This window comes from Rhinoderma darwinii, chromosome 4 (assembly GCF_050947455.1).
Source record: "Rhinoderma darwinii isolate aRhiDar2 chromosome 4, aRhiDar2.hap1, whole genome shotgun sequence".
Taxonomy (NCBI): domain Eukaryota; kingdom Metazoa; phylum Chordata; class Amphibia; order Anura; family Rhinodermatidae; genus Rhinoderma; species Rhinoderma darwinii.
In genome coordinates this window covers 122,677,674-122,690,479 of record NC_134690.1, presented here as the reverse complement: position 1 = coordinate 122,690,479, position 12,806 = coordinate 122,677,674, and the positions used below count along the sequence as shown (strand labels likewise).

Below are 12,806 nucleotides of genomic sequence, written 5' to 3'. Positions count from 1 at the left end.
AAACTGACGTGAGTTTTTCCTGTCAGTCCCGATTATAAGTGACATGCACGGATTCTTCCCACCAGAGAGATTTTCTTGGTAAATTAAACAGAAGGGAAAGAATTATATTTAATAGTTTCAAGAACACTATGTACAGGTGTATGAAATGTGTTATGAATACTGATAGTGAAGCAAGGGAACATGTGATAGTTAAAACATTAATAAAATAAACCAAAATATATTTAGGGGTTATATGGTTTATTATTATTTTTTTTGTCAATGGCTGAAAATTAGATAAATTAACAAAAGAAGCAGTGACAAATCGTATTTCTGGCATAATGGCAAAAATATAACATGACTGCTGAGCCCTCTGATTGACTGCAGCGGTCACATGCTGCATGCAAACAAACACCGGGGTCAGCGCTGGATCACCAAGGGAAAGCATAGGTGAGTACTTGTTCTTTTGGTAATTTATCTAATTTTCAGCCAGTAGCAAAAAATATTCAGAACCCGGATAACCCTTTTAATTTTAGGAAGTTAAGAATTGGCTGAAAAATAGACCATATGGACAAAAGTATTGGGACACACCTCTTAAAGAGGCTCTGTCACCAGATTTTGCAGCCCCTATCTGCTATTGCAACAGATAGGCGCTGCAATGTAGATTACAGTAACGTTTTTATTTTTAAAAAACGAGCATTTTTGGCCAAGTTATGACCATTTTCGTATTTATGCAAATGAGGCTTGCAAAAGTACAACTGGGCGTGTTGAAAAGTAAAAGTACAACTGGGCGTGTATTATGTGCGTACATCGGGGCGTGTTTACTACTATTACTAGCTGGGCGTTGTGTATAGAAGTGTCATCCACTTCTCTTCACAACGCCCAGCTTCTGGCAGTGCAGCACTGTGACGTCACTCACAGGTCCTGCATCGTGTCGGCACCTGAGGCTACAGATGATTCTGCAGCAGCATCGGCGTTTGCAGGTAAGTAGCTACATCGACTTACCTGCAAACGCCGATGCTGCTGCAGAATCATCTGTAGCCTCAGGTGCCGACACGATGCAGGACCTGTGAGTGACGTCACAGTGCTGCACTGCCAGAAGCTGGGCGTTGTGAAGAGAAGTGGATGACACTTCTATACACAACGCCCAGCTAGTAATAGTAGTAAACACGCCCCGATGTACGCACATAATACACGCCCAGTTGTACTTTTACTTTTCAACACGCCCAGTTGTACTTTTGCAAGCCTCATTTGCATAAATACGAAAATGGTCATAACTTGGCCAAAAATGCTCGTTTTTTAAAAATAAAAACGTTACTGTAATCTACATTGCAGCGCCGATCTGCTGCAATAGCAGATAGGGGCTGCAAAATCTGGTGACAGAGCCTCTTTAATTATTGATTTCACGTGTTTCATTCAGTCCCATTGCCACAGGTGTATAAAATCCAGCACCTAGCCATGCTGTCTGCCTTTACAAATATTTGTGAAGGAATGGGGTGTTCTAAAGAGCTCAATGAATTCTAGCGTGGTACTGTAATAGGATGTCACCGCTGCAACAAGTCAGTTCCTGAAATTTCTTCCCTACTAGATATTCCACGATCAACTGAAAGTGGTAGTATTGCAAAGTTAAAGCGTTTAGGAACCACAGCAATTCAGTCACGTAGTGTCAGAACACGTAAAGCTACAGGGAGGGATCGCCGAGACTGGAGGCACATAGGGCATAAAAGTCGGCAACTCTCTGCTGACTCAATAACTGCAGAGTTTCAAACCTCTGGCATTAACATCCACACAAAAATTGTGCGCCGGGAGCTCCATGGCATGGAGTTCCATGGCTGAGCAGCTGCATGCCAGCCTTACATCAACAAGCAAAATGCCAAGAGTTGGATGGAGTGGTGTAAAGCACGCCACCACTGGACTCTGGAGCAGTGAAAACATGTTCTGTGGGGTGATAAATCACGCTGCTCTATTTGCCAGCCAGATGGACGAATCTAGGTCTGGCAAAGTTGTTAAAGGCATGGTTGGGTGAGTTTGGTGTGGAAGAACTTGACTGGCCCACACAGAGCCCAGAATTCAACCCCAAACACCTTCGGGATGAATGAGAACGTAAATTGCGAGCCGGACCCTCTTGTCTAACATCAGCGTCTGACCCCATAAATGCTCTTCTGGATGAATGGGCAAAAACTCCCACACACATTCCGAAATCTTGTAAAAAGCCTTCCCAGAAGAGTGGAAGCTGTTTTAGCTGCAAATGGGGGACCAACTCCATATTAATGCCTATGGATTTAGAATGGGACATCATAAAAGCGCCCACTTTTATTATGTACGGCAAGAAAGCTCCTGCCATACATGCTACAAGTATCTATAGGTTAAGATTAGTTCAATGGAGGCCAAAACAGTATACTTTCGGCCTCCTTTGGGTTGATATACGCCACAAAAAGTAATGGATAGAAAAGCGTAGTAGACTAAGCTATTTCATACAATGAGATTACGTAATAAAAAAGATATAATGTGTGGTATACATTTTTTACAATGGGACCCTGAGGGTGACAGATGCTACTGTATGGTATACTTCACAGATATACATTTACTGTTTATATCATGAGCTTATTTATATTTTATACGTTAAATGGATGCTTTAATAGCCTATGGGTAACTGATGCCTAACAATAGCATCCATCCCCCATATGCTATTATGGCATCAGTTTAATGTATACATCATGTTGAGGTATACAGATGTAGCCGTCTTTATCTTGACTCTTAACGCATTAAATACACAGTGGCAAGAAACTTTAACTTGACTTTTTTAATGCCTTTCAATGGCTTTTGTGTGATATCATGCTGCAGCAAGTTATCAGTCAAGATAAACTTGGCTACATCTGTATGCCACAGCCTAAGTATATGTCACTGCCTTAATGTTCACGCCAGGAACTTTTCTCAGCGTATACATTAAACAGAGGCCATAAACGTGATATGAACAGGACCTAAGCTGCATAGTTTTTAATATATTGATTTTGAACAGAATAAAAAAACTTTCTTTAGTAACAAAACGAACACAAAACACCCCTAGGTTCCAAAAATCTTTCACAAGAACGGCACTGAGCAACTTCCTGGGAGAACACTTGTGGAGGGACGTTGGGCCTCCCCTCCATGCAGAATATCTTCATTTCCTTGATATCATTGGGATGCCATTTGTGGACAACCCTCTTCTATACACACCATAGGTTTTCAATTGAGTTCTTATTAGGACTATGTGAACCACTACAAAACGCTGTTCACACAACAATTATGTTCGGTATCTACCACCATACAAGACAGCGGGTATGAGATGTTTTTCTTTGTAAACATTTCCTTTTTTCACCAAATGTGAGGATGGTTCTATTTTTGTCTCAATAGGCCAAATTACACGTTTCATTTCTAGTTCCAATGACATTTTGTAAAGTTTAGGTGCTTCTTCTGCTCATGGAGGTTGCGTCTGACTGTGGATTTTGAAATTGGAAATTCTGAACTAAACTGTGCAGTTCTGAAACTGTGACCTTTGGGTTCATCCTTCTCTTTTTTTATCATTGCCCGGATTGGCTTAAAGGCTATGTTCACTTTTACAACCATTTTCTTTTATTGCTCCAATGCATCTAAAATGGAAAAGTCAGCAAATTTGTAAATAGTCTTGATCTATGCATCTCCATGGTACCCTTTTTTCTTCCCATAATAATAATAATAATAATAATAATAATAATAATAATAATAATAATAAAAGTTGCAAAGGTGTACAAAGCCTGTAATGGTAATTTCAACTGACTCTTATTTTTTTATTTTTTTTATAACCATCATCTAATCTGTGCACGTCCACAATATTCTGTTTCATCTGAATGGACATTTCTTAAACAGGATTTTTATATGTATATAACTTCAAATTTATGCCTTAGGGACACCATTAATGGTCATAGCCAAAAATGGAGCCAAAAATGGAGCTCCTGGAGACTTATAGAACTATAAAAGATGCCAATAATTCTGACCAATGTGGTTTTTGAAAGACTAATGTCTGTTATATGAATGGTCAGCAATTTCTTCTAACATTTTTGAGAAACAATTGAAGTATTACATAGGAGCTGACGGTAAATGCACTGTTTATTGAAATAAGTTTGGATGACTATATATGAGTCCCCTAAAAATTATTTACCACATTGATGAGACTAGATGTTTCAATTCTTTGCTAGATCTAGTGATTTGGTACAGTGGAAGAAAAACCAAACACCCATGGATGTGACTAGATAGATAGATTAGATAGATAGATAGATAGATAGATAGATAGATAGATAGATAGATAGATAGATAGATAGATAGATAGATAGATAGATAGATAGAAAAAAAAAGGATAAATGGTTCATACATTTTGTAGCATCATTGTATTTGAGTACAACATGTTCATAAAGGACAGAGTAGAAAATATGCAGAAGCGGAATTATTTGTAATGACTCTTTTCAATGTACAAATTATTTTCCGAATTTGAAGAATTCTGCAGATTTATAACAATATTTGCCCAGTGTAAATGCATAAAATGATCAACGATAAAAGTATTGTTTATTGTAGGTGAATATTGAGCTTCCATACATAAATATAAATTGTATTACTAGCTCAAATGAAAATGCAAATAGCGTTTGTACAATAGTTGTAATAAAGTAAATCCATCTTCTAGCAGTAACAACATTGGGAGTTAAACATCTATAATCAGTAATGAATCAAAACTGTAATGTGTAAATGAGATAATCGTGTAAAAGCACATCCAATACAAGGTGCAGTGGGTAACTTAGGAACTATTAATGTGTGTGTTTTTGCACAGAAAGAAATTCCAGGTGAAAATGAAGAAGTTATGGGTATGTTCGCACAGCGTTTTCACAGCTTTTTGGTCGGTGCTCTTTTTACTAAAGAATTTTGACCCCTTAAGGATCACCATAGAAAAATATTTTGTACCATAGGACCACATTCACGGTTTTAATTTTCACCCCTTTTACTCAAAGGCTCATAACCTCTTTAATTTTTTGGTCTATGTATGTAAACATATGTATGACACCTTGGTTTTTTTTTTGGAACAGTTGTAGTTTTTCAAGAGGGCATTTTGAAATACATAAAAATATGTATATTTCATAAATTTTGGAAGAAATGTTAGGCATTTGTGCAAAATAAATGTGTTGGTCTCCTGGGTTGCTCCCTCTGCGGGTGCTGTGTTGCAGCGGCACTAGTTGCCATGGGATACTACACTTGGTAGAGTAGGGACCCACTTGAAAGTGGTCGCCATGAAGTGATAAGTGGGCTTCTACAGCTTGATCAAAATGTTTACTATGAACCTCATGTTTGTACATTTTATTTTGCTGAGCCGCAATAGATCAAGTATAGCAAGTGGATGTGCGGTCCAGGCAGTGCCGCACCTGCCATGAGGCGAGGTGAGCCGACAGCCTCAGGCGGCGCCACCTAGCCGAAAATGGGGGGCGGCATCAGTGGCGTAACTACCGTAGTAGCGGTTGCTACGGGGCCCGTGGCTTGAGGGGGCCCATGCCGCTAGCCGAAACGCCCCCCATATGCCCGGGGGCGCCGGTAGCAGCCATTATGGCTGTTACTGCTGTAGCGACGTTACTACGGGAGGGCACCGCCTAGCCTATAACATTTATGGGCCGAGCGACACGGGCCCCCTCTTGCCCGGGGGCGTCGCTAGCACCGGAGGGGGCCTTGGTGCTAGCGACACCCACCCCGTCTTGCAGTAATTGTACTTGCGTCTATAGCACGCAGGTACAAATACATGCATTAGTGCTGAATGGCCGGGCATGTTCCGTGCCCGACCATTCAACACCTTACAATGACGCTGACTGGCAGGGCAAAATGACTTGCCCCGCCAATAAGCGCCTTTCAACAACGCTAGCGTCGTGATGACGTCATCGCGCCGCTTCCGTGCTTGAAAGGCTCTGATTGACAGGGCAAGTCATTCTGCCCGGCCAATCAGCGCCTTTGAACGACGCGTCGTTGAGCTCCAGCGGACCTGCTCAGAAGAGAGCAGATCTGCATTGCCACCGGACGGGATCATGTGAGTATGTAAAGTTTTATTTTTTTCTCTACTAAAACTGAGTGGCATTATCTACAGTGGGGGCTCTATCTACAGGGGGGAGGGAGGGTCGTCTATATGTGGGGATGTGGGCCTCTGTATACAGGGGGGGGGGTCGGGTCTATATGTGGGGATGTGGGCCACTATATACAGGAGGGGTCTATATAGGGATCTGGGCCACTATATACAGGGGGGTCTATATGGGGATGTGGGGCACTATGTACAGGGGGGTATATATGTGGGGATGTGGGCCACTATATACAGGGGGCTCTATATGTGGGGATGTGGGGCACTATCTACAGAGGGGTCTATATGTGTGGATGTGGGCCACTATATACAGGGGGGTCTATATGTGGGGATGTGGGGCACTATCTACAGAGGGGTCTATATATGGGGATGTGGGGCATTATATACAGGGGGAGCTATATGTGGGACACTATATACAGGGGGAGCTATATGTGAGGTACTATCTACAGACACAGTGTATGGTACTATTATAATCAGGGACACAGTGTATGGCGCTATTATATTTAGAGGTTTTGAGAATTTGAACTTCGCTTATAGGTGCAGAAATGTTTTAAAAGTGAGAAGCTGAAGACATCTGAGCGGAAAACTGCAGAAATGGGTCATGGCCGGGAGAAATCCATCATAGAGGTCTGGACCGGAGGGAGAAGAAAAGAACTAGAATCTGAGACGTCACCAGTGAGTCAATTAATGTAAATGTTTATTCTGCCTCTGATCAGTACTGTAGTCACTGTATGATCTGCAGCGAGATGATGGTGGTATGATTTTTTTTTTGTGAAACAGCATCTACCAGCATATCCTCACCATTGTTCGGTCCATGCTGGGACCTGTAGTTTTACGCCGTACAAACCTATACGGCAGGGGTTGCACTAAATTGAGCTGTATTTTTTCTGGTGCTGTATAAATGTATGAGCTTGGTTCTAGTGCTGCATTTATGTACTGAGCTTGGTTCTGGTGTATTATATATGTATTGAGGTTTCTTCTAGTGCTGTATATATATGTACTGAGCTTGGTTCTGGTGTTGTATTTATGTATGAGCTTGGATCTAGTGCTGTGTATATATATGTATGAACTTGGTTCTGGTGCTGTATATATGTCAGAACTTGGTTCTAGTACTGTATGTACTGAGCTTGGTTCTGGTGCTGTATATATGTCAGAGCTTGGTTCTGGATCTGTAGTTATATAGGATATATCTATAATAACAAAATTGCAGGGCAGATGGAATTGTTCTCAATTCACTGTATATTTCATAAGAACTTGTCTGGTAGTTTTAACCCCTTGAACCGCCACCATGCGGTAATACATGACCTGACAATATTTCCCCTGTATGTTTTTTCACAGATGCAGCAAAATCTTTAAAATCCACTTTTAAAACGGCGCACACCATATGCTAATTACTCATTAAAGGGACATGGGGCGGTGCCGATATCCTGACGATTCACATATTCCTGCCTCCAAACCCAACTTTCCATGTTTGGATTGACATCCCCTGGCTGATACAACTTTCTCGGATGCGCCATTGCCTTGTGGCACTATACACAAAGGGGGGCTGTGTGGCACTATATACAAGGGGAGCTGTGTGGTACTGTACACTTGGGGGAGCTGTGTGGCACTACTAAGGTGGGAGCTGTGTGGCACTATTTACAAGGTGGAGGGCTGTGGCTCTATCTACAGGGGTCTGTGTGTGGCGCAAACTACAGGGGTCTGTGTGTGGCACTATCTACTAAGGGGGAGGGGCTGTGCAGAACTATATACAAGGGAGGGGGGCTGTGTGGCACTATATACAGTGGGAGCTGTAGATCGTTATATACCAGGGGGGCTTTATGGCGATATCTACAGGGGGGAGGTGGGGGTCACTATCTACAAGTGGGGTGTGACACTGTTTATAGGCGTGGCTGTATAGCACTGTCCACAGGGGGGGCTGTATGGCACATTCTACAGGGGGCACTATCTATAAGGGGGGCTGCTTGTGGCACCTGGGGGGGGGCCCAGTCAAGAGTTTTTGTCTGCCTGCTATGTGGCCCAGTCTTTCCTAGTTACGCCCCTGGGCTGCATTTTGAACCAGGGACGGACTGGACCGGGGGTGAGGGGGCATGCCTTATTTTACTTACCTGACGTGCCGCATGATGGTGCCCATAGCGCACGCCGCCAGAGAGGAGCAGGTCTGCAGAAGGAGTGGTCGAGTGCTCTCTCCTCAAGAAGAGTGACGAGATGCACGATGCACGATGTGAGTGGTGAGCAGTGGCCTGTATTAAAAATTGAGCGCCACTTACAGCGCTCACGCTCCTGCCTTCACTAATTTAAAAGGTGTTGGTCGGCCGTAGCTGGGGGACCGGGACCCGGGAGTATACTGCAAGGGAGGTCTGGGAATTTTACTGACAGCGAAGGGCTCTATGAGGGGGGAATAATCCACCCCATAGAGCCCTCACGTTACTATAATGGAAGGATAGGGGGATGCAGGGAAGGGGCGGTCTGAGCGTCTGACTTACTGCAGAGGGCTATATAGCGGGGAGTATTCTGCCCCCCCCTTTAGAGCAGTCAGTCGGATGCTCAGACCCGCCTAACCTTTCAGTATAGTAACTAGTGAGGGCTCTATGGGGGGGGATTATTACCCCCTATAGAGCCCCCTGCTGTCAGTAAAACGCCCAGACCCCCCCCCCCCTTGCAGTATACTCCCGGCCCCCTAGCGTCGGCCGACCCCTTTTAAATTAGTAGGGGCAGGATCGAGCTGTTACTGATCGCATCTAGGTTCATAACTTAGATGTGATCGATAATAGGTGACTAATGGATTCAGGTCTCAGCACTAGATACAGCTGCTCTGTATACAGGTTACAAAGCAGCTGTATCTCAAAAAGTTAAAATTATTTTCAATAAAAAGTAATTAAAATTTAGCACCAATCACTGTGACACATATATATAAGTTTATAAAGGTGTACATAGCCTTTAATCTGTAACTAAACTTTTATCATGTCATACTGACATGTCAGAAGTTTTCATTGGTGGGGGACCGAGCACTTAGACCCCCACCGATCGCTAAAACGAAGCAGCTGAAATGCTCGTGTGAGCGCTCAGCTGCTTCGTGTCTGTACGGCTATTTCCTGAAATAAATGTATCAGTGTTCGGACTCAGTAGAAAGTCTATCAGCACAAACTCCGATACATCGGCTTTCCGTAAAAAGCCGAACAGACACGAAGTGCTTCAGCTGCTTCGTTCTAGCGATTGGTGGGGGTATCCGTGCTCGGACCCCCACCAATCCAAACTTCTGACATGTCACTATGACATGTCAGAGGTTTGTCGAACGTTTAGCTACACTTTAAGCTTTTTTTCAATAAAATGGTTAAAGTGGATTGTGTAGAAGTTATTTCAATAAAACTTTTTTTTTTATGTCTCTGTTTTTGAATACTTCATTACCGCCTTAGTAAAGGCAGCTGTCTGATTGAGAGCGTCCATTACTAAGAAGGGGCTTAGTGTTAGCCAGTAAAAAGGCGATCACTAACCCCCTATTATTACCCCACTACCCAGCACCACCAGGAGTACCGGGAAGAGCTGGAAAACTATCCAGTACCCGACCATCTGAAGTGAAGGGTACTGGGCTGGCCGCAGGCTGGTAATATCAGGCTGGTACTATCAGTCTAGGAAGGGCCAAAAACCATGGCGCTTCCCACCCTGGTAATGCTAGGCTGCTGCTGCTTTATTGTATCTGGCTGGTTATGAAAAATGGAAGGGGGGGTTCCCCCTATTTTTCATAACTAGCCAGATATAATAAAGCAACTGCAGCCTAGAATCCCGACGGTGGGAAGGGACACGTTTTTTGGCCCTTCCCAGACAGCGGCCTAACCGTCGTTTCAGATGGCCAGGTACTGAATCGTACTCGACTATTCCGGGTATCCCTGGCGGCAGTGGGAATCGGGGTAATAATATGGGTTAGTGATAGCCTTGTTACTGGCTAATGCTAAGCCCCAGCCCTAGTAATTGAACGCTGTCAATCAGACAGCAGCCCTAAGGCCATAATAAAGTATTAAAAAAACAGACTTAAGAATTTTTTTTTATTGAAATCAAAACTCCCCCATGCAACTATCTTTCACCATTTTTTTTTTTTAAAGTAGATCATTGAAGTAGTCCAATGAATCTACGACGGAACCTACCAAAAAAAAAAGGTTAGCAGTATAAAATTTAAAAAAAACGTACATCTGCCACAATAGAAACCCCTGCTCCTCCGTTTGCTCTTGTAGGCCACAGCCTGGTTTAGGCCTGAGGCCTACAAGAGATCTGGAGCACGCTGAAGACGTCAACTGCCCGGCACGATGACGTCACTGCATCATGCCGTCCACGCCGGGCCACTGAACGCCATTAAAAATCATAAGTCAATTAGGTAATAAAAAGGGGGCACAGAAGATGCGTTAAACCATTTTCAGTGTTAATGCTGCGTTGCTGATCTATGATACTAAAGTAATACAGTATGTAGAATTCTTTAAATCTTTTCTATACCTCAAACAGCAAAAAAATGTATATACTCCGTGTTTGTTGTGTAAAGCTACTAATGAGAAAACTCAGATAGATTTGGGGGGGGGGGATCTTTTTTATAGTTCGCCTCAGGCAGTAGAGGGGCTAGGTTCACCCCTGGTCCAGGTTTTAGATATAGCCTTGTGTAGCTTTTAAGGACTTTGCAGAGTTTTATTTATTTATTTATTTTAGTGCTTTTTTCGTGTGAGTCTGTTTTAGGCTGCATCTTAGTCACAAACTTGAGGACATTTTTTCGCAATCTTTTATGAAGGTGGCCATAACTAAACTACTGTGTAAAACATGAAACATTTTTGGGTTGTGTACTTTGTAGGTATTACTTATATAGGTATTAGGGATACACACACTTTGTTAAATGCCTGTTAATCTGATTACAATTGTTACAAATCTGCAGTCTACACTTGAATGAGACAGTGGTGCATTACCTTGCACAGCCGCTACAAATGTAATGGCACGTCCAAAGTACGAGCGAGGAGGAAACCATGTACACAATGATGAGCGCCGCATACCCCTCAAACAGCTGACTGGCAGGGGTGCCAAAAGTCAGACGCTGGACAATCTGATAGTGATGGCCTGCCTATACTAAAGATAGGCCATCAATTTTAAAAAGCTGGATAACCCCTTTAAGGTCCTGATCACCAAAAATTTGTTTTACCTTGTGGTCTATGGCTGCTGTTGTCTGCATAATATGTGGCTCCTTCAGCTAGGCAGAGACAACACACTCTGTTATATTAATCCTCTGAGCAGCAAGGATTTAGAAGTTAGGCTATGCTCACACCTGCATCGGGCTATTTCGTTGTTCTGCTCCGTTAGAGGAGCAGAACAAGGGAATAATGGAAGCAACGGTTCCATTGCATGACAGGCACCACCGGCGGCCGACAGAACCCATTGACTTTAATAGGTTCCGTCAGCTTTCTGTTGGGGTGTCCGTCGTTTTACCGAAGACAATAGCGCAGCATTGGCTGTGCTGTCAATTAAAATGTGTCTATAAAAACCAAGCCTATTCTAGAATACATTTTATGATGAGAAAAAATAAAAATAAAATAGTCCCGTTTACTGGCATGATGTATGCGCCATATATATCATATAGAGAAATTTGGCAATGCAATTTGAGTAGCATAAACATTACAGCAGTGGAAATAGAATTCAGTGAGGTATCATTCATGGAGTTAAAGTTCCAGCACAGTATCAAGGACCCGTTCTGGCTTTTTGGAACTTACGCATGAATTTAAGAATGTTCCTTGTATATGGTTGGGAGCGTAAGTATTGACCAGAGTGTAGTTAAGATTGTTGATGGTTCACAGTATATATCCTCTTTAGTGGGTCTACATCACTAGGGTAAAGAGTAACAGCCAAGAAGGATTTGAAAGCTACTAGTACGCCTCTTTGGGGGGAAAGGCAGAGTGTAATACAGTTGGAAAGTCCTTATGCAATATTTTAGGAGTATTTGAAATATGTTTCGTGTAGATAAGTTATGTCACTGTTGTTACACTTAACTTCTTGCTATAAAAATGAATGGACTATTAAGCCACTTTACATTCACAGATAATATATTAATCACCAAGGTCTGGAGGGAAGTTGGGAGCTAGAGCCATTCTGACCTCTGTGAAGTACAGTTAGTATACACTTAGAACGGCAAGCCGGAAGGTTATGCAAATCCAGGAAGTAGCAGGTGTCATTAAGATCTGCAAATGATCGAATATTTTCAATCACCTATCTCCAATCTGTGGCATGTGGGAGGGGCATAAAAGCCAGATTGCAAGCAAAGTTTATTGAGCAACATGAAACCTAAAAAAAATGGATCAAGTGGTGTGGGATGTTTGTATGATGCCTTCTGTTTGTCGACGTGCCGGTTATCGCCAGTTGTCGCAAACTGAGAGAGACTGAATCCTTGAACTGAGAGACTTTGGTTTATCATTCCGGCAGATCACTACGTGTCTGAGATGTAAGCACTGTTCATATTGCGTGTCCCGGAGGTTGGGAGAACAACAACGAACAGGAATTACAGCAAGAGGTGTGCGGATGCAAATTTCTGCACAGATGGATCGTCTGACTGGAAGAATGGCGCGTAGTGATCCATTCTGCAATGCAAGTGAAATTGGACGTCACATCCCAAGCCTAGGGCAGGAACCAGTGTCGTCACAAACCATCATAAGGCCTTTGCATGACATTGGGCTACAAGCCAGACGTCCAG

The 12,806-nt window shown here is 42.9% G+C and overlaps 1 protein-coding gene across 1 annotated transcript in view; it reads right to left on the bottom strand.

Annotated features, from left to right (window-relative positions):
* Positions 1-8,228, bottom strand: part of LOC142760460 (extracellular calcium-sensing receptor-like) — a 28,757-nt gene extending 20,529 nt beyond the window's left edge. The window contains exon 1 of the mRNA XM_075863651.1: positions 8,203-8,228. Coding sequence (XP_075719766.1) covers positions 8,203-8,228 — 26 coding nt within the window. The remainder of the gene's footprint in view (positions 1-8,202) is intronic.
* Between the last annotated feature and the right edge of the window lie 4,578 nt (positions 8,229-12,806).